This window comes from Enoplosus armatus, chromosome 23 (genome assembly GCF_043641665.1).
Source record: "Enoplosus armatus isolate fEnoArm2 chromosome 23, fEnoArm2.hap1, whole genome shotgun sequence".
In the NCBI taxonomy this organism is placed as follows: Eukaryota; Metazoa; Chordata; class Actinopteri; order Centrarchiformes; family Enoplosidae; genus Enoplosus; species Enoplosus armatus.
Window position 1 is genome coordinate 11,765,314 of NC_092202.1, and position 22,226 is coordinate 11,787,539.

Genomic DNA, 22,226 nt, shown 5'->3' on the forward strand with positions numbered 1-22,226 from the left:
AGGTGATAGCAAATAACAATCCTCTCAAAAGAGAAAGGAAGAATGACTTTGTTCTCCTTAAGTGGCTTGAAAGCCAAGATGGGAGAGATCAGAGTATGCTCAGATACAGATACAGAAGTCACAGGCAGAAAGAGCAGCGACTTTGTCCTTTTACAGAGAGATAGAGTGAATGTAATGGAGAGGAAATGAGATGAAAATAGGGGAGGAAGTAAGAGACAGTACATTTGTTAGAAACAGGAGCAAAAGAGCGAGAGGAGGAAGAGAGAAAGAGAAAAAAATGAAATTGAGGGAGTGATATTTGGAAGGCAGAGACTGCATGGGAGATGAACTAATGTTCTAGAGATACCTAATTTCTTTTACCCTAATTTTGGTTCTTGTTAAGACATAATCTAACCTCAGGCAACTGAAACAGAAACAAGGCACTGAGAGTTTAATTGCTGTTTTGTGATGATAAGACAATGCTAGCAGGTAGATTTTTTTGCAGTAAACGCACAGAAATTAAAACACTTAGCTTATTTTTAGCAACACTTGCGGTGTGGTTCTCGGTTCACTTTGGTCCAGACTGACTAACTTAACTATTGGATGGATTGCCATGAAATTTGGTGCAGACATACGTGGTCCCCTCAGGATGAACTGTAATAACCTTTGGTGATCCCTTATCTTTTCCTCTAGTACCATCAAGAGGTCAAAATTTTAATTTGTCCAATACTTAAATTTTGTCAAAACTAATAACATTCCCATCAGGCTCAGCTATACTTTGTGTTTAGCGCTAATTAGTAAACTCCTCAACCTCCAATCCTTTCTAATTGGAGAGAGATGTGATGGAGACAGAAGAGGGATATAACTGACAGAGCAAGATAGTGGCAGACAGATGCAGGGAGTCAGAGAATGGACAAAAGAAACACTTGTTTAATAGCTGTGAACCACTCTGAGGAGCCCTTTCGTTAGTTTTCTCTATACTTCTTTCTCTGCTCACACTCTTGCTCTTTCTTCAACCAACCATCTGTTGTTCTGAACACACCACGAAGAAAGAAAGAAAGAGCAAGAGAGGAATAACTGAAACAGCTCTCTTGGCTGCAAAAAATGTATCTGCAAACCTCAACCACAGGAAAACCTCTGACACCCCAGAGGTGTAATGTAGCAACCAGTTGATACATTTAAATATCAACTTTGTTATATCTGTTTTCTGTTAGGAATATGTCTGTCAGGCTATACTGTAGATCTACCATATTTGTTTTCCCATGACCTTTCGACAAATTGGGCTGAAAATGGTTAAACAGTAAAATAGAAACAATACAAAGATGTGTATGGAGATAGATTGACAGACAAACAAGATTTTATGAGGGGGGAAAATGTGTGTGCATGATGTGGAGCAACCAGCCATCTCTCAGTGTGGGGCTAATAGGTTCCATATCCTGGTGTGAAGAGTGATGCCAGTCTCCATCTGTACGACCACCTGCTGCTCTGCTAGCGTCACACAGAGGTGTGAACAGCCTGACCTTGGCAACGTGTGTGTGCGTGGCAAAATGAAAAACATGCACTGCTGAAATTCATCCATCTTCGTTATCAATCATGTTAAACTATATTTACAGATCAATACATCAAACAGAAAATACAGATTTTGACCTCATTCCTGCTACATTCTTGTTATTGAATTTATGGCCAAATAATCTGCGTGTGTGCGCAGTGTGCTTCCTGTCTGTGCCAACATTTTGTGGTAGCTGCGGTTGGGTGTGTGCGAGTATGTCAGCAGGTCTGGGTGGGGTTTCCTCCTGAGCACCTTTGTGCACTTTCATCCACCACACACTAAACTGAACTAGCTGACTGGGATGGAAAACCAACCGAACGAAAGAGACAAAGAGAAACAGAGAGAAAGAGACTGAGAGGGCGAGAGCGGCCCTGGGGTGAATGACTGCAGGGTGTAATAGGAGTTGAGAAGGAAAAGTCTGGTGGAAAGTTATTTTCACACAGAACCAATTACACAAAAATGTAGGAATGGTGTTTATTAACATCCTACGGGAGTTGAGTTTACACTGGAATTAGCTGCACAAGATTGATGTACTGAGTAGGTCACAAATACCATCAATAATATCCTCAACCTTCTCCCAGGGTAATATATTAAACAATCTGTCATCATGACATTAAATACATATTAAACTTATTAAAATCTGTAGACTCACTGAAGGGGGATACTGAAAAAATATTTTGGGACTTTCAAGAATTTTGAATCATTACAATGAAATAAAACGAGACAGTGTTTCCCTGTTGAGCTGCAGTGGATGGATAGTAATAAAAAGTTGGAATTTTTTTACTAAAGGAAGGGATCTTTTAACAGCCAGTATGAACAAGAGGAATGATTACAGCACGCAAAAACTGTTCCAATGTTCATATGGGCACTTGACTATTGTTTTAAGACAGGCTTGAAAAATTAAAGCTATAGTTTGACATTTTAGGAAAGGAAGAGAGGAAAGACTGGAAACAGGGGGAAACAGCTTTGATGCTGCAACAGTCTTCCAGCACCTCTAAAGCTCACCAACACATTATATCTTGCTTGTTTAATACACACAAAAACCAAAGTGTAAAAACTACAAATTGCCATTTTATAGACGGTTATGTGCTGGACTATTTTCAAACATGTTCATGAAATGCTTTTCTTGCTAGCAAAAAAAGTGATGTTAGAGTTGATGTTAAGTAGATACGTCATGGGCAAAATACTATTTGGAGCCCAGTGATTAACTATGAATGTTTTATTTAAGGCTGAGCAGATTAAAGCTTTAGTCTCATTTGGGGTCAGGTTGCAGGGTCACTGTCCTTCACTGTCCAGATGACCACAGTTAATCATTGGCTCTGCCATAGCATCTTTGAAACAGCTCTGTAGGTCTAAACTCCCTCCAGAGAGAAGCTGCCTCTGGGGATCAATGAAGTTTCACATTATTATTACAATGTAATACAAGAAATATGACTCATTGTGAGCATTCAGGATGAGGACTTGGCTTACCGTTTTATAATTCTTGGCTGTGGGCCAATGGATTATAATCCTCCTCTCAAGGGACATACATTTTCAGAGTCATTATTCTTGCGACTCAAAATGGATTTGTGGGATGTATGCTGATCCAAGTGCAACTGTGCGCAGTGTGGAAATGGCTTAAGTGTTCCAAAGGAGGCAAATAAGGAGAAGGAAAGCACTTCTAAACAAAATGAGCATTACGTATTCAAGGTGGCAGTCACAAAGATAAAAAAAGCACAGCACTGCAGGCAGTGTAACAGTTAACATGATTACACAATACAGAACACCCACCATATTTGCAACATGTATATATTCAATTGTGACCTGATTTAGAGTGCATCGACTGACATCAAGCTCCCCTCAGTGTGTGTTGTTTCGTCATGTTTACTGCATGCATTTTATCTGTGTAACATTAACATGCTGATCGAACACAACAGTGCCTGTTTTAGGCGGCTCAACACGACTTAATTTAAAGGTATAATATGTAACATCTCTGCATCAAAATGTCTAAAAATGACTACACCTATGTTATATATTTTGTTGAGTTGTGTAGGTACATTAACCCAGAGAAATCCATCATTTTATTTAGTTATGGTAACAGTGTGTTTCATTTGGTCGCCTCTAGTTGTTATAACTTCCAGCAACACAGTAATACACCCTTTATGCTGCCCCACATCAAGTTTTTATTAACTGCATACCATTTTGTAACACAGTAATCCAGTAGAGACTTCATTTATTGATATATATATTGATATTTCAACATTGATCTAGTTTACTACAATGTGCTACTATGAAAAAGTGGCTCATTCAGCCCCAAAGCTTATGTGGTGAAGCTAAACGTTATGTGGTGAATTCTATTGCAGGGTAGTCCAGCGCTGCTATCCATGGTCGAAACAACCATACTAAAAATAACTTTAGAGAGTGGCGTGAAATCAACATTTTATTGAATGGAGTTTAGTTTTAATCTAAGCAGACCCACCCAAAATCACAAGTGGTTACATTGGCAGGGGAGTACAATAAATCTAGGTTAATGCATCATAAATCTATGCTAATACAAGAGAGATAACGTCAGAACAAGATAAAAGCAGAGAGCAAATGGGATACTGCACAGACAGTCTGCAAAGTACGAGGGAGGAGAGAGCTGGAGACAATAACATGGCAGTATGTCTTTTCTTACTTTTCCTTAAAAGAGACATAAGAAAAGGGAGGTAGAGGAGGAGGAGGAAGTAATTAAGTAGCTGGAGAGAGAACAGAAGCAATGAGGAAAAAGTACTCTCATCTCTCTGTTACGCTTTGATGGAGCAAGGCAGATTATGTGAAGCAGAGCATAATTGACAAGAAGAAAAGTGAAAATTATATGGGAAAATTACATTGATGAGGACCCGCCCCCCTCCACACACACACACACACACACACACACAGTGAAGAAAAGGTGCAAAGACAGATACTCAGGGGTTCATTTACATACATATATGTACACACAAGTGGTAATAAGCATATTTACATGCTTTCTTTTCTCTTTCACCCTTAACCACAACAACTGTCATCTGTCCCTTGTAAAAGCTACTTATCTCTCGTACAAACTGGACAGACAGACAGACAGACAGGAAAAGAGAAAAGATCTTCAGGGGAAAACACTGAGCGAGCGTTGTGGACAGTTTGAGAGGAGAGAGAGGGGCAGAGAAGAAAAGGGAGAGAGAGAGAGAGAGAGAGAGAGAGAGAGAGAGAGAGAGAGAGAGATTGCAAGGAGAGGAAGAGGATTAGAGGAGATATAATGGGCTATAATCCTTTTCTATTGAGAGACTGATCCAAGAATCGCTGATGGGGTGTCAGTTTGAAAGGGGTATTTGTCCAAGATATGAGTCTGCTTTTAGACTGCTTCTACCTTTAGCTCAAATATCTCAGGAAAAACTAAAACATAGCACTCAAGAATAGCTCTGTTTACCCGTAATATGGTTTAATGAATAACTGTTTTGATTTTAGAAATAATGTTACAATCAATATACTTATCAAACACACATTTGTAATATTCTTATTTGTGCTTTTAAATATGGATTTACAATCATTTGGAACAACTGTAACATCCTAATTTATTTTCCTCATAATCAGTCACCCTCCCACACTATAGATATAAATCTAGATCCATAAATCTAAGAAAATCCTATTTGAATCATGAATAAGAAGTTTATTGATTTCTAAGCTACTCGAAATCTGATTCTCATTTCATAAGACCACGTTGCTTTTTTGTTTTGTAGTGGCTTTAAAAAGCAAAATCCATCCCTCAATTTGCCAATTTAAGTACAATACTGTAATATATAATAAGAGTGGTGCAATTAATGCTCCCTAATGGCTAAAGGGATATTATGTGTCATAAGTAATAGTTCCAACAAAGTAAGGTGGATATTTCACCAGTACATGAGAAAGATATGAAAGTTAAGTTTTAGTCTACAATTGGCTGCAACAGAAACTCTTTATGGAGTACGAATTTAAGTTGAATGTAATCTGATGAAATGTTTTTTTTATTCTGAACATATGCACATTACTTTTATGTTTTGCAGTACTGGTAACTTTGTATCTCAGTGGTAGAGCGCATGCTTTGCATATATGAGGTCCTGGGATCAATCAGATATGTGTTTCAGTGGTAACATGTAAGTGGTCCTATGTTCAGCATATTCCCATGCTGTCTGTCTCAAAGCTATGGACGTCTTGGAGGAGCACACTGTCTCAGGAGCCTTGGTGTGTTTGTTTTGGTATGTGTGTGAGGAAATTATGTTTACCTCAGAGCTCAGAGCTAAACGAGAGAAGCAATAAAGGAGGTTATTGTGTGAGACAGATGGGTGGATGGATGGAGGATAGATCAGTGACGGGACAATACATAACCTCCATAGCAATCAAAAAACATTCTGTGGATGGTGGTTTGAATAGAATAGCGGCTGTCACTTGAAACCTGGATTTTGGGACTAAATATGTGTGGATGGAATGACTGTGTTGTCACTTTGAGAAGCATTTGCAAACTAGGTATCTGAATTAAATACATGCTTTGACAAAGCTGGGAAGTGATGAAAAAGACTAAAACAGTTTGAATGAATATTTGTCAAAATATGATGATGAGGAAATAGATTTTGGCAGCCATTTGAAAGGGATTTACAGGGGTTTTTAGAAGCATACGTCACATAGATTTTCATTATACTGCACCTTATTATAAATTCTGAAAATAGAGAAAACCTTTTAAGGCACACAAATACACAAGCACACTTATTTGCATACAGATTTTAAATACTGTAGCAAAACCCAATGAGAATCAACAAATATGGTTGAGCAGTGAACACAGGCAGGTGTCGAAAAAAGACACAGTGTTCTCCTTAATAATGAGGGGATGTAGCTCAGTGGTAGAGCGCATGCTTTGCATGTATGAGGTCCTGGGTTCAATCCCCAGCATCTCCATTTCTTATGATCACTTGATTGAAATCATGGCATTATCAGCACTAGGACAAATTAGAATTGGTGATTCAATTGGTGCAACTAAAGCTCCAGGACGTAAATTGTTCTGTGTAGATGTGAACTATAATGTGCAGATTCCTACCAATGGGACGGGGTGCTGGATAACCCAAAATTGAGAAGTGTGTCTTGTTGCTCCTTCCCTTCCACTTTTATTTTCAATAAAAAAAACACAAAAAAACACAAAACAACAGCTAAAAGGGGGGATGTAGCTCAGTGGTAGAGCGCATGCTTTGCATGTATGAGGTCCTGGGTTCAATCCCCAGCATCTCCATTTCTTGTGACAGTTTGGTCAAAAACATTTTATAATTTTCAAAGAATTTAATCATTGTGAAGCTTGGAGACACACTCTGCTGGAGCAAAGCACAGATGGAGCAATATTTCACTGACTGGTAAGATAGAGATACACACTCGCACACAAAAATACTGCAGGTCTGCCAACTAAAAAAATACTTGGGTTAATGCCAGTGCTACAGTCAGCCTCAGGTGATGCCATCCCATCTCCTTGGTCTCGATCAGGCAACAGGCCAGAGGGCATCTGCCCACCTACTGATACTGTTATCAACACCTGTTTGTCACTGTTCCTGTCTGTTTCAGTTTGATCCTCCTGTTTATTTTTGTATTCCACTCTTTCAAAGCATTTCTTTTTATTTCTGTCTGTATCTTTCTCTCTCTCTCCCCCTGCTCCAACACAATGTTTTTCTCTGTAAAAAGACAAGCGTTGTTCCCTCCGTCCCTGCCTCTTCTGCCTCTTCTCCTTCACCACTACTTCCGTCTCCTCTTGTCATTGAGGTCTGAGCATTTTCGAAAATGACGGCCATAAAGCCAACAGGCGAAGTGACTGCATTTAATCAATTGTATCAGCAGAATACACTGAGGGGTCAATAGAGACTAAATACAGTGTGTCAACCCTTAAAAACCCCCCTGGGACAATCAGTATCAACCTTGTTTTGACCGATCATCCTAGCATCCCCTTTTGACCAGCCAGCACTATTTTTAAAATCCTGAACTGCGTCCTTTCTTGTACCAAACTCTTTCATCACAGGGATTAATAAAAGACAGACTAATCTGCACTGTCTATGAGTGTGGAGGAGCCACATCCCTGGGGAATGCCCAATGAAAAAGCAAGCACTTATAGATGTTATGTTTTCTCTGCAACAGTTATTATCTGTTATTATTTTCTCATATTTAATATCAAGAAAGCTTCTGATAATTATATCTTCAATGTTTAAGCATAATATATCCAACTTGCAACATCACAAAACAGTGCATCTGCAACAGAGTGTTGCACAACTTACAGATTTCAATTCGACTTTGTAGCTAAAGAACAACAACGCAGTTTCTCCTATGAATCCAAACAATGTAAAATAAATAGTTTTTGTAGCAGATTATCCCCAAGGAACTGCTGCATTCAGTGTGGGATTACTTGTTGAATATGTTTCAGTCAACAACTTGTCTGTTCAACTGGGAGGGGGGAAACCAAAACCACTGGTGCCATAATCATCCTTGTCTCTGTCTCACTCTGCTCCTCTCGCTCTGTGACCCATTTCTCTGTCTTCTCCCTGGTGCTCAACTGTACAATTACACAACAGGCTGGGGATTGAAGGATGCACTGGGTTTCAACAAAAACAGGATGCTTATCAAGGCGTTGGCCTTAAGACACTCACACACACATTTGTGTCTTTTTTCACCCCTACTGTAACCATCACGACTACTACATGCTTAACCTCAACCCTTAACCTAAACCTAGTCCTAACCTTAACCCCAAAAACCAAGTCTTAATCCTTTAAAAAAGCACTGTGTAGAGATGAGGACCAGCCAAATTGTCCACACTTTGCAGTAATGTCTTCAATCTCAAGGTGTTTTACTCATATTGCTCCTCACAAAGGCAGATGTACAAGAGTATACACATACACAGCAGACCTCACAGTTGTGCTGTCAGTCACTATAAAATATGCTGCATCTTAGTCACACACATATGCAGTTTAAGCCGCGTCTGTCAGCTTTTTGAAAAACTACATATTTGCATAACTGTCCTCTTACTGATGTTTATATCAAGCAGCTGCCCTGTACTGTGTGTGCGTTTGTTCGTATTTGTTTTAACTTGCCACACACACACACACACACACACACACACACACACACACACACACACACACACACACACACAGAGTTATGTAATCCCTGTTAATTCTAGACAACAGTTGTGACCCCTTTTCTTTCCATGAGATAAGTGAGACAAAGAGAGAGAGTGAAAACATTCGTTATGGCTTTTGCTCCAAGTCTCACTTTGGTACAAAACGAAAAATGGAAACTCCACCCACTTCCTCTAATATACTGCACTCCATGGACTGACTGAGACACACACACACACACACACACACACACAGCTAAAATAAATAGTCTGGTGTTAAGTGAGACGTATTTGCTGCAGTCTGTCCCTCTCACAGAGTTTCCACCCAACATCTTACACACACGGACACGATTAAGATTCTACAACGCACCCAGATTCCAGAGTATTCCCAGAATAAACATTGCTTCCTTTTGGATATTAAATTTGGTATATTAGTTACAGATCTCTTCAATAAATCAAAACTACAAAGTGTTCTACAAATTGAAAGAATAAACTGGACAATGGGTCATTCAGCAAAGTTCTGCTACAAGGTCCCTCAGGGTCACGTAAATGCTAATAAAGTTCATTAAGGACAAAGGAAATGAAAAATCAAACAGAAGTATCTCCTTGTACACTGTAATTTCTGAGCAGCTCCGCATCTACCCTTGTGGGTTACACCCCAACGGCAGGTATCTGAACACCCTGTTGAACTTTCACTAGGGGGTTACATGTAGGTAGCAGTGCCTAAACTACTTTTAAACACAATTTCAGCATCCATTAAATCTGAGTAGAATTCATACTGGCTAGACAGTTAAACTTCTTATCTTTGATTTAAGCCTGCTTTGGTTTTCAGCCAGATGAACTCTGAGGTTAGTGTGGCTCTTGGAAGCAGTACTGACCCCATTCCCTTTTCTATGTTGGCCAGTTCTTACAGAACTTCATCCAAAATGTTTGTGGTTTTACTGTGAGTAATGCCACAGACTTGAATATCATATGGAGTACATTCAGGACACTGGTTTCCATACAAAAAGACTGTGTGGTCCCATATTTAAGGAAGGCCTGGTTGTTTTGTCACCTTTTTAAACAAGCAACTTCCACAGGTTATACTATATATTATTAAGCCAATTGGTGTCACAGCAAATAAAAGATGAAGAAGACGAAAAAGAAGTAATCTGCTGTATAATGCTGTTATATTATTTGTCATGTTTCCAAGTCTTTCAGTTAAAACATTTTGTATTCATGAGACAGCTGATGGTGACAGAAAACACAAAAAGATGCATATTCAAACTGACAATTCCGTTACACAGAAGGCACAAAAACACTCATTTTTGTAAAAGTAACACAGAGGGGAAGATCTGTGCTCTAAGCCACCCGAATGCTGGTGCAACAAGTAACACTATATGAAATTGTTATGGTACAACAACCATGTTTTCTCCATTGGAAAGAACCATTTCTAATAAAACAGCACCATGTGGGACATCAGTGGTCTAGCAGCACCACTGGTGTTGACATAATTAAGAGGGTGGAGGCCGTACTATCAAAGAGCTCAAGTGACTATAATGTTTCAAACCCTCTGTGCTATAAACACTGCGGAGGAACGCAGTGATCTAGTCCCAGTGGCATCACAGCAGCTAAAACTATCATCAAACTGTGGTAACTACATAACCATGTCTCCAAGGCTCCATTCCAAACATTTCTTTGTTCAGTGGCATTTTGTTAGACGCTGGAGAGAGACAAGAATAAGCATCACTCATATTGATCGATGAATACAATAATACAAAGGAATTTGTAGTAGAGGAGCTGCTGCAGGGACACGCACTGAGTGATTATTGTAGATTTCTTCCAGATTTATGGGGTAAATACACACACACACACACACAACATGCTCACACCTCTTTCTTTTGATTGTGCCTGCATATACACCCAATTTATGTCCAAATACGTAGCTTCACTCTAGTACGTGATTGTTTAGCCCTCCACCCTTCTCTTCATATTAACATTTTTCAGCACTGCACTTTGCATCAAGGGCTACCATACCTACACCGAGCCAATAACTTACCTTTTTGGCTTGTGACCCCTTCAAATGAAGCAAAGTCTACTTGCAACATCATTACAGGGCATGGCCTCACTGTGGAACATGAAGTGTGAGCAGTTTAGCAAAAGTAATTTCTCCTTCTAGGATTGACAGAGTTTTAGAGGCCACAAAAGGTGACAATCTCCAGTATTCACAAATAATTAGTGGTGTTCTTATTCCTGTAGTTATCTAGTGACTCCTGAGGTTTTCCTTGGGACCCCTTAAGGGATGGTAAAGTAACATAAAACTGGATACCATCTGCTTTTAACAACACAAATAGAGCCCCCACCGCCTTGTGGTCATGCCATGTTCTCTGCTTTAATCTAGTTTGGTTTAGTTTTGCTCTGTCTTTGAAAGGCCACTCCAACTGGGGCAAATCCATAACATTTCACTTTAGATATGATGATGTAAAAATAACAGACAAGGGGTGATGACAACAAACAAGGCGGGATTACATAACTGACATAATTGTGTCAGGTGAGCTGACACTCACAACTTCATTAGCATCATGTTTCCAACATCTCAAACACTTCTGAGAAAACAAAGTTGCAGTCAGTTCAGTCACTTCCTCCACTGATAACTATGTATCACCATGGAATAAATATTTAAGGTGGTGCAAAAATATTTTTACAAGAAATACTTGGCTGCTTGTGTTTACGACACCCCTCTCTCTCTCTTTCACTTGCTCTCATTTTTACTCCCTCCTCCCCGTATGTTTTTCTTTTTCTCACTTTCTATTTCTCCCAGTCTCCTCCTTCCCTCCCCTTAATTTCTATCCAATCCCCACTGCACCCTCTAGTTATTCAGACCACACCACTTGAACCTTCTTGTAATTACAAAGAATGATATATCATTATGAAATTTGTCTTTTTGAGAGGATTGGAAATGGTTCATATTGTAGCCAAGTTCTATAAATTGTGACGAGTGTCTGGAGTGTTGACTGTAGATGTGACAAACAGAAAAAAAAATGCGGTGTAATAAATGGGTCAACGCAATGATTAAGAAAGCGCAGGGGAAAGGTATGTGGAAAGTCCTTGTGTGTTTGTTTAAACACAGTTACATGTGCTATATCCTAGCAGTGTGTTCGTTTTCCAACCTTGCATGATCAGTACCGTGCTAATTGTGTGTGAGTTTGTAATCCAGTGTTTAAGTAAAAGTATATTTAAGTATATTTTGGTGTCTGTATGTCCTACCTTCAGTCTGAGTGTGTGTGGCTTCAGGTGAGGGGTTGTCCTGGCCCCAGTCTGCTGCTCTATAGACCTGTACCACCAGGAGCCGCTTCAGTGACACCAGATCAGCATCTTTGAGCCCCATCTCCAACTGGCGAACAATGCCCCGCCCTGGCTGGCTGGTTACCACAGTAACCTGTGATTATAGCACGAGAAAATGAAATTGGACACGTGACATCAACAACATCCTTCTGAAAAGAGAGGCATTGCATATCTCGACTCTTAACAGCCAATCACCTAAAGGTGGTTACAGTCGAAACAAACATTTCGACATTTAGTTTACTATATTTTGTATATTTTGTATGATGAACAGATCCAACCCTTCTTTCACAAATTTTAATATGAATATGTTTTGATCGCCTCTCTTAATAGTTAATAGAGTTAATATCTGTTGATCTACACCCCCCCCATATTGATTTTCCTGTTGTGGGTCAATACAAATTCAGGCCCATTGCTAGTTTGTACTAGCCCCTCTCCAGCCTTCTTATGTGCTTGTGCTATGTAGGGTAACTGACACTGTTGCTGCTTTCCCACAACAATGAAAAATATCAATTAGTTTTAATTTTATTATTATTAAGCCACATAGCTGCCCCCCCCCCCGCCCACAGCTCACTTCTAATTTGGTACAGCTGGTTTTACGAAAGATCAAGTTCGTGTTTCAAGTTGCCATATTTTTAGAAGAACAGGCCACAACATCTCCGCAGCAAAGCATTCTTTGGGTCTGACTGTTGTGTTTCTACTTTAGTGACATGACATACCGTAAATTACTGTTACTAAATTAAACACATGATGTCAGAACCCACTGTCCTGTTCCCAGTAAACTCCCACCCTGACAGACAAGTGGCATAGCATATGTTATAATGACACAACTCTACACCTACACATACTGTGAAACACACTGCGTTTTCATGAGAAAAAAAAACATAGCTTTAACTGCCCTCTTGCCTTATGATCTGTAATTTTAATGTTTTCTGCAACTGAGCTATCATTATCTCACATCATGGCATCGACAATGAACAAAACTGCACGGTAATGCACTGTGAAATGTTTTTTAAGAATCCATTATTTTTTGAGATAATGGAGATTTCTGCAGTAGATTTGCACAAAAGACATGAATAAAATAAGTAATCACTATATCTGAAGATGGAAGGAGATGGAATTAGTTTTCTGTGGCATTTACATGCTTAATGAGGGGAAAACAGATAAACTAATGTTAGACTGATGCTGAGCACCCTACTGAATCACATTAACAGCAGCATCAATAATGATGATTATAATGGGATTATTGAGGGTTTCTGCTCTCTGCTTCCTGCCGTTTGGCCAAAAGTAGAATCTGCTGCTGAAGCCTCATAGAGGACACACGCACATGGATGCTAGAGATGTATATATATGGATAAAAACATGTATTGTATAAGTGGATCAGTCGCACACACACACACACACACACACACACACACACACACACGGCCGTGTCTCTGCTTAGTGTCTCTCTGTCTCCTAATAGTGCTATTCATATCTGCTGCTGTCGGAAACAGTGGGTCTTAGTGTAATCATCTGTCCAGAGCTTCCCAATAAAGCTGGTTGGATTTGAGAAATCCTCGTCAACAACCCAGAGCCTTGTACCCGGAGGATATGCAGTTCAAATTTAACAAGAAGGACAGACTGGCTCATTTCTCAATTGGCTCACCATATGTCCCACATTTAAATCTAACAAATGAGATGCTTTCAGTAATGTCAGCTAATATTCCCCTAAACCGCCATTTGCTGACATCTAAAATGTTGTATTAGTGTCTCAACATTTACGGAATATTAGCCCGAGGCTGGCTTTGAATTACATAACGTAAGTAGGAATGAATAGTTGAATAGTTAAATGTGCTGCATCAATGTGACAGCTATGATCTTTTATTGATGTCAACAATTCCATCCACCTGAGTCACAATGAAGCAATGTAAATCAGCAAGTGGGAAGAAATTAGGCAAGGATTTGCCTTGAAACAATCTAAACATAGACTATACAGGAGTGGATGCAACTCAAAAAGGAAAGTGTTTTAAATACTTTGTGCACTCAAAGGATTTTCTACTTAAATGGTTGGATGTTCTAGCAGGAAGGCACTGAAAACTACAGACGCTTTACTGATGTCATTTTTACAACTCTTCCTAGACAGATGGCTCAGCAGCAGATGAATAGAGCCCATTTGCTGCATTTGAAATGTACATGAGCTGGTTTTAAGTGGACTGTTTGATACAAGATGTGAAGAGTTCTCAGCCGCTAAAATATATTGTTAACAAAGATTTTTTTAAGCTTTTAAAAATGCAAATTCAGTATGTTTTTGCAGCTGCTAAATACACTGAATTGGACCTGAAGAGACCTCATTTAACAGATATAAGTGGAGCCTCTTTCCTACATTAGCATCAAGTACAAAGCTTGAATCAAAGGGGTCTATTCACTCGGAACTAGACTGCAGCTGAAGAGATGCTCCTTCATAATGGATCTGAAGAGACAGAAACAGCCAAATATATAGTGGAAATGACTTCATACACAATAAGGTTGTGCTGTGCAAAAGTGACAAAGTGGTTACTGCATGTTATGATTAAACTCCAACTTCAAGCAGGTTCAGTTTTTTTTCTCTGCAGTTTGAACAAAAAAAGAGGGGATGTAGCTCAGTGGTAGAGCGCATGCTTCGCATGTATGAGGTCCTGGGTTCAATCCCCAGCATCTCCACTTCTTCTTTCGCCATGCTACGCAGGGTTCAGAAATAGTATACAATCAACCGCTTTGTGAAAGCCATACTTAAATGTAAAGCTTTGTCACATAAACTAAACACTATTCTAAAACGGTTGAATTTGATAACACATCTTCTCCTTCCCCAATTTCACACACATGTAGCTTTTCATAAGTGCTGTCTACGGTGGATCAACTAAAAATGCTGGCCTTGCATATTAGTGTGGGTAGGGAAAACTGAGCTTTTGGAAAACAATGACGTAAGCTGTATAAATTCAAAGCTACGTGTCACCTGTAATCCTCTCTGTGATCGCTCATTTTTATTGTCAATATATCTAATCACGCAGAAGCTGAGACTCAGCAGGGTAACCAGACTGTGTATGTCCCATTCTTTACCAGGTATTGGCTGTCATTCACAGTTTTGTTGTTTTCCAGCTGAAATAGTATGAGAAAGAAGATATTTTGCCGTTTCAGTGTGGATGGAAATGTTTACCAAAAAACCTCTGAACACCAATGTGGATGCACATTGTTTCAAGACATAAACAATGTCTTTAAGGTAAAAAGAACGTGGATGTAGCTCAGTGGTAGAGTGCATACTATCCTTGTAAGATGTCCTGAGTTTGATTGCCAGAATCTCCTCCCTACAGTTATAATATGGACTTAACCTTTCTTGGCTGAGGAAACGAGTCAGAAGTTGTACAGTGGTCATCACTCGGTGTGATCATTGTTAAAGCACTGCGTTTCGTGTAAATTAATTGTTTTGAATTAATTAAATAAATTCTTCTTCAGTTGTCTGAAAAGAGACACTGAAAAAAATTGAATTGAGAACAATAAATTGTGTGTTCAGCTGAACTGAAACATAGTCCAGGTGATCACAGAGCAGCTGAGACTCAGCTGAGTAACCGGGGTGTGACTGTCCTTGATGTTGCACAGATTTGTTGTTTGCCGACTGTTACTGAATGACAAAAAAAAGATTCAGCCTTCTTCTTACCATACAGATGGAGATCTGACCTAGTGCAATGTTGTTTTCGAAAGTAGCCAACTGTCTTTTAAGCAAGGGGATGTAGCTCAGTGGTAGAGCGCATGCTTCGCATGTATGAGGTCCTGGGTTCAATCCCCAGCATCTCCACTTATTATGATCATCTGATTAAAAACATGGCATTATTGGCACTGGGACAAACAAGAATTTGATTGGCTGGCGCAAGTGGAGTTCCAAGAGGTAAACTATGATGTGCAAATTATCAATAGTGATGGGACAGAGACCGTTTACCAGTAGCAAGATGTCTTGTTTACAGTAAACAGTTTTGTTTTGCAGCCACTTAGAGTCAACCTGGGTTGCATGTCATCCAGCCCATCAGGATAATTCACAAGTCTGTAGCTCTGTGCTTTTGTTGGTGTACGTACAAATGTATTGTGAGCTGTAATATGAATGGTGATGCTTCTAAAAGCACTGGCACAATTTGCTGATAAAAGTCAAGGTAACTTTAGCATACAGAGGTCTATATATATACATAGGTCTCTCTATGCTCACCTCCACAGATGCATTGGTAGCCTGGTTGCTGGTACTGGTATGTCTGGTATACTGTTTAAACTGCTGCAGACTGTCGAGCACTGCCTGTCGCAGAAGCTCGCCTCCTCTGGCTGCTCCACTGATGCAACCTTCACCTGGAATAGACCTCAGCTCCTCCACACAGGAACGCAGCCTGGCCAGGTTACCACGAACCTGCTAAAAATGCAGAGGGACAGAGAAGGAAAAGGAATGAGAGATAATGTTAGAGAGATAATGACGTAAAGCAACAAATGCTAAGAAACACTTCACCTTCATCTGTCTTACCACAAACGGCAGTAGACATTCCTGCTGCCTGCTGATGGCGTACAGGCTGAGTTGTGGTATCCTACAGGGTCCATCCAGACTACAGGCCAGGGACAAGAAGTTATCCAGAGCATCACAGAGCACAGTGCAGGTGTCTGACCACCAGGGTGGTAATGCCTCCACGATCAGGACCCTGGCTGGTTGTCGCAGAAACAAGGAGGACCAGTAAACCAAGTTCCCGGAGTTAGATGAACCTGCAGGCCTCTTTCTGTTGTCCATGGACATCTAAAAACAACAAACATAAAATACTACAGCATTCAATAACACAGGAACATTTCATCCTAATGATGATGCACATTATGTATTCTGTATCTGAGGTTACCTCTTGCATGTCACCCCTCTCTCCCCTTCAAATACATGCAAGCAAAAATGTTCTCATAACATTTTCTCATATTTAGGAGACCAAGAGGAGGAAAACCAGTAATTACCATAATGAGCAAAAACATGTACATTATGACAAACCATTGCCCTGTAATGAGAATCACCCCATGTAGTCAACAACATTAAAGTACATTAGCTGTAGTTCCAATCATCAGCAGTAAGCACCACTGTAAATAGAACATGAAAATTATGTAAGAATCTAGGTTAGAAGTGGTTCAGTTTTAACATAGCTCAGGGGGTTTTCCTGACTTCCAAGGAGGCTCGTGTGAAAATGTGACTACTAAAGTAGGTTTTGTGCTATAATGACTGAAAGGCAAAAGTCGTGGCTGAAAATGAGACTTTGAGAATCCATTTGGAGGTAAGAAGGTTCTAGTGGAACTGCACCAGAAGGCATATGCAAAGCAGGCGTGCAAATTCTACCTCAAGTGGTCAAGTGCCCTGCGAGATTATCATTCACAGAGTCCTCGCTTTGTGGTGAGTGGATGAAGATTGTTAACTTGTTGTTCATAATTTACAGCCATCTGCACTGTTAAGGACATTGCAGCTAAAAGAAAAACACTGGCAGTAGTGCTGTCAAAAGTCCACTAAAGCAGAACACTGTTATGATGCAAGGATTAGACTATAAAAGAAACAGAAACTCTAATGATTCCTGTGGGGTATATGGGCCATTATAGCAGAAGAAAGTAAAAGAAAATGGATAGAATGCAGCATACACAGAGCACCGGAGTTAGGAAAAGTATTGTATCATTGTTAATACGAGGGCTGCAACTAGCAATTGTTTTCATTATTGATTCATCTGACGATTATTTTTGCATTGAATGCATCATCATTTGGTGTTTTTAATGTTGGTTAATTCTTTTTTTTATTTTCCTAGAGCCCAAGGGGACATCTTCAAATTGCTTGTTTTCAGTCCAAAATCCAAAAGATATTCAATTTACAATGATATAAAAGAGACAAGCAGCAACTCCTTTTAGCAAATTTTTTATAGACATGTCTTTGATAAACACCTTGCCTAATCCATATGTATCAGGAAAAAAGCTTTTCCTTTTTACAGCTTCACCAGCATCATCAGATAGAGTGGGTCCGTCTGTGTGGCTGTCGAAAGGCAAGAGTCAGTCATGCAGCCCAGAGGATGTGGCCAGCGGGACATAGAGGAGAAAACCCCTCACGCTCCACAGAGTCAATCACACCGCCTGAAACCCTGTCATTATGGAATGCACTGTGTGTCTGTATGAATCTGTCTTTTTGTGTCTGGTCACTAGCATCATCATTACTGAAGGGAAACCCCTTATTTGGCAACATCAATGAGCCCCTACTCTGACACACATCAGTGCCATTAGTCATTTCATTTCCACACCTCAGTGGGCGAGACCAGACAGGACCACAGAGGAAACAGTTGAAATAGGAAACAAGGCAACAGATTACTCTACAGTGTCCACAAAAACATGATGCAAGTTTTGGGGCTTCTTGTTATTTGACTAAAGGTGCTTCTATGGAATCAATGATAGAAAGATTTAAAAAACAGATTCATCAATAATGAAATAATAAATGAAAATGACTTGCAGTCCTAGACTTAACCATCTTGAAGCATAAAACATGCATACATACATCTGTAATCCAGTACCTAAACATAACTTTTTGTGTATATTTATTTCGAGCTCAACTACTTTACGACAGGGAAGCTTCCTCATGCTAGCTGGAAAGCATAGACATGAGCAAAATGCTTTAATCAGCCCATGTCCGAGGTTTGGATACTGCATTTCTAAGGACTTGCAGAGGAAAATTTTGTTTACAAATTCCCTTTCATATTTGAGTGATGAATTAATTTAATGAAGGATGGAATATTTCAACTTCCTGTCATCATGTTGCCATAAATCTGCCACTGGGCCTGCCTTACATCATTTGTCTGTCACAGGGTTTACACACACACACACACACACACACACAGTTATACTCGCCTGCTGATGCCCACAATCAAACAAAGACTGAGGCACCAACGGCACCATAGAGGCAGGAATAACAACACTTTTTATGGAAAACACCCGAAGGCTTAGACTACTCCTATCAGAGCAAAAGCCATTGACAGAACTAATCCCTTCCGATCGAAAGCTGAGCTCTGAGCGCTCTTTACCTTCCAAACTCTTAAATCCACTGTCCTGAAACCCTGCTCTGTTCTGATCTTCACAGAGAAGGGCTATTTTACCGGTAATAAAGAGCACATTGTGTGAAACTGCGTGTGCCGTTTGATCTTCTGCCCTTCTCATCTATCTCTCACTCCAAATTCTGTCCTTCTCACCACCCAGATCCCACATCTTTCGCCCTCACACCTTTGATCTTGCATCATCTCTTAGACCACTCCCTGTGTAAACATAAAAACATGCAATGAGTTTCAGTCCAATACTTAAATAATATAGCTTCTGTTTGCCACACCTGTATTGGGTTGATGTCTGTTCAGCTGACAATACAACCAAAACAGGATTTTGTGAAATTTGCTACATTACAGTAAAACACAAGTATATGTGTTCATCTATGTGATAAGCCACGCTGACCATATCTCCAAGCATCAAAGTTCTATGAAATTTGAAAAAGTGTAACGTTAATAAGAGTCTAAAATGAATGAAAACAAGCAGAGCAGCAAAAAATAAAAAATGTACAGCAAAGTGGATGAGGAGCTGTCACAATTAATTTTTTTTGATACGCTAAGGGGCAAGAAACATTATTATTTGTTAAAAGCTTAATAATACATAGATACAGTCAGATCGGTTAGATAAGATCAACCTCATCTGATGTTAGCTCTGTTATTTTCATTTTTAGCTGATTTTAGATAACTCAAGTTACATTCTAGCCAACTTTAGCTTACAGTTACCTTAGCTAGGTTATGTTCCTCCTCCTCAGCTAGCTTCTGCTGGAATAGTAATATAAATGTAAATTCATGAAAGTTCATGAAGGTGTCCACAGAAAGAGTTGACAAGCAAAGCGACAAACGCTAACTACTACTACTTAATAAATAGCTAACTTAACCGTTTCCTAGCTAGCAGATAGCTAGCACTAACGGGCCTAACTACCTGTAAGTGAACAGTCACGTGCAGCTTGTCTCCTGCCTCCACTCAGTGGCGCGAGGACCACCATACCGACGTAAAGCCAAAGATTGCTTATTGACAAGATGACTCACTCAGCACCTTGAAAATTGTATGTATGCTTGCATACATTTAATTAAATCACTGAAACAATTATTGGTTTAGTTGATTGACAGACAATTCGTCAGCAACTATTTGATGATTGATTAAACGTTCAACGTCATCATTCTCCTGTTCAAGCATCTCAGATGTAACATTTTGCTGCATTTCCTTGTCTTACATCACAGTCAACTGAATATCTTTGGGTTTTTGACTGTTGGAAAGCAATCTGAAGACATCACCTTGGGCTCTAAAACTTGTGATGGATATGCTTCACTATTTTATGATATTTGATATACTAAATGAGCAATCAGTTAGTTGAAGAAATAACTGGCTGGATAATAAATGATTAGATAATCATTAGTTGCAGCCCTATTTCAGTGTTTCATGTATTGAAGGGATTTCTTTAAAATCAGGCAGATAAAGGCAAACCGTAGCTTCTTGAAACAATCTGGACCGCGTTAGAAAGCCAGATTACCACAAGCTTCCCATGTTTTAAGATGTCTTTGAAATGTAGATGTATATGCGAGGATGTCTTGAGCATCTGTTATATCTACAAAGAGCCAGACAAGCACAGAAAAACCAACACCACAACATAAAGTAAGCTACTGCTTCTCTCTTGATGTTAGAAAGAAAGAGTCCACATAACGTTTTCGAAATCTGAAGTTTTAAATCTGAAGGTTTCAAAACCTTTGCATCTTGACCTGTCCTCCTTCCTTGTGTTCATTTCTATTCATCATTTAGATGAATAGAGAAATAGATAAATGAGAGGCCAAGTGCAGGAACTCAGGGACAGAATGAAAGAGTGATATGGAAATTTGTTCCTGATGGCTGGCCTGCTGGTGCTTTCTAGTAGTCAGTGCGGGTGTATTAGTGTATTTGTGCATGTGTGTGTGTGTTTGTGTGTGAAACCTTCCAAGCCGTGACGTTACAATCAAGATGTGAAAGGAATTGGCGATGGGGAAAATATACATATATATGATTTTTGATGAGTGTGTATGTGCGCGTGTGGTGTATGAAGAGGTTTTGTAAAGTGCTGTGGTCTGTGTAAGAGGCTTTGGTGAATGCTGGGTTGTAAAATGAGAGCTGACTGAAGCACAGCCACAAACCTTTTTTGTCTCTCTCTCTAACTCTCTCTCTTTTACACATTTGACTTTGTCGCGGTGTATGAGATTGACATGAAGAAATGTGGAACATGCACATCTGCTTATGGGAGATAAGATGAGGTGTGTGTGTTTTCATATGAGAGAGAAAAAGTAACTTCTGCCAACTCTCTGTGTACCTGTACCACAAAATCATTTCCAGATGAATCTGTGCCCAGTGGAAGTCCTGATCTGTGTGTGTCACCAGATGATCACGGCTTAACGTTGCCGGTTGGGTGGTGGCTGAGGTTTTTCAGAACATCAAGTTTCCTTCCCCAAATCTGAGTCTTGAAGGCACTGGCAGTTCTCCGTCTTGCCTTCCTTCCTTCCTGGTTGAACTGTTCATCATGTCCACACACAACTGCCCCCTCTCACAGTGTTTCTCTTCATTTCATTCATTCATTCTCACATCCCACCTGTCTGTCAGCGCTTGAAGCTCTACTTGTATCTGTAATGTATATGCTGGGCATAAGATTAACACTAGAATGCATAGATTTCACCATGAAGATGTTCCACTGAGCTTTCACTCAAATATGAAGGCCCATGTAAAGGGATTAGGTGCACCGATATGATTGGAGCTTAATCGCTCTTACGCACAGACACATACTTACAGACGCACACACACACATAATAAATACACACATGCCTCCTAATTTAGTTGTGATGAACACACACACTTCTAGGTCAATAGGAGCTTTGCGACAGTGTACTAATCCGCTATGTCTTTTTGATTTACTCAGGGGGATTGCGGTAAAGTTTGCCCAGTAGTTTTAGTACTTATACACACTAGTTGCTTTTTTCAGTCCTGTGTGGTTCTTGCACTGCTTTGACTTTTACTTTTGGGTTCAGTTTTACTCGCTGTGTGATTGAGGTTAAATCAACGTTAAGTCCGTTGCATTAAGTTGTTTGCTGCCTTGAGAAATTTTGGTTTAATTCCCTAAAATGGGAACAGGAGCATGAAATTAGAAAATCCCCCTCAGTACATCCTAGCAGTTTTAGTTGAAGAGGGTCA

At 39.8% G+C, this 22,226-nt stretch overlaps 1 protein-coding gene and 4 non-coding genes across 5 annotated transcripts in view; 4 read left to right on the forward strand and 1 right to left on the reverse strand.

The window, feature by feature from the left end:
* Positions 1–16,740, reverse strand: part of m1ap (meiosis 1 associated protein) — a 30,713-nt gene extending 13,973 nt beyond the window's left edge. The window contains exons 1-3 of the mRNA XM_070930118.1: positions 16,477–16,740; positions 16,174–16,368; positions 11,886–12,057 (exon numbers count right to left, since the gene is read on the reverse strand). Coding sequence (XP_070786219.1) covers positions 11,886–12,057; positions 16,174–16,368; positions 16,477–16,740 — 631 coding nt within the window. The remainder of the gene's footprint in view (positions 1–11,885; positions 12,058–16,173; positions 16,369–16,476) is intronic.
* On the forward strand, positions 6,380–6,451 carry trnaa-ugc (transfer RNA alanine (anticodon UGC)). The gene has a single exon. It is a non-coding gene; the product is annotated as a tRNA-Ala (tRNA).
* trnaa-ugc (transfer RNA alanine (anticodon UGC)) lies at positions 6,708–6,779 on the forward strand. Its single transcript has one exon. It is a non-coding gene; the product is annotated as a tRNA-Ala (tRNA).
* On the forward strand, positions 14,571–14,642 carry trnaa-cgc (transfer RNA alanine (anticodon CGC)). The gene has a single exon. It is a non-coding gene; the product is annotated as a tRNA-Ala (tRNA).
* Positions 15,700–15,771, forward strand: trnaa-cgc (transfer RNA alanine (anticodon CGC)). Its single transcript has one exon. It is a non-coding gene; the product is annotated as a tRNA-Ala (tRNA).
* Positions 16,741–22,226: the final 5,486 nt, after the last annotated feature.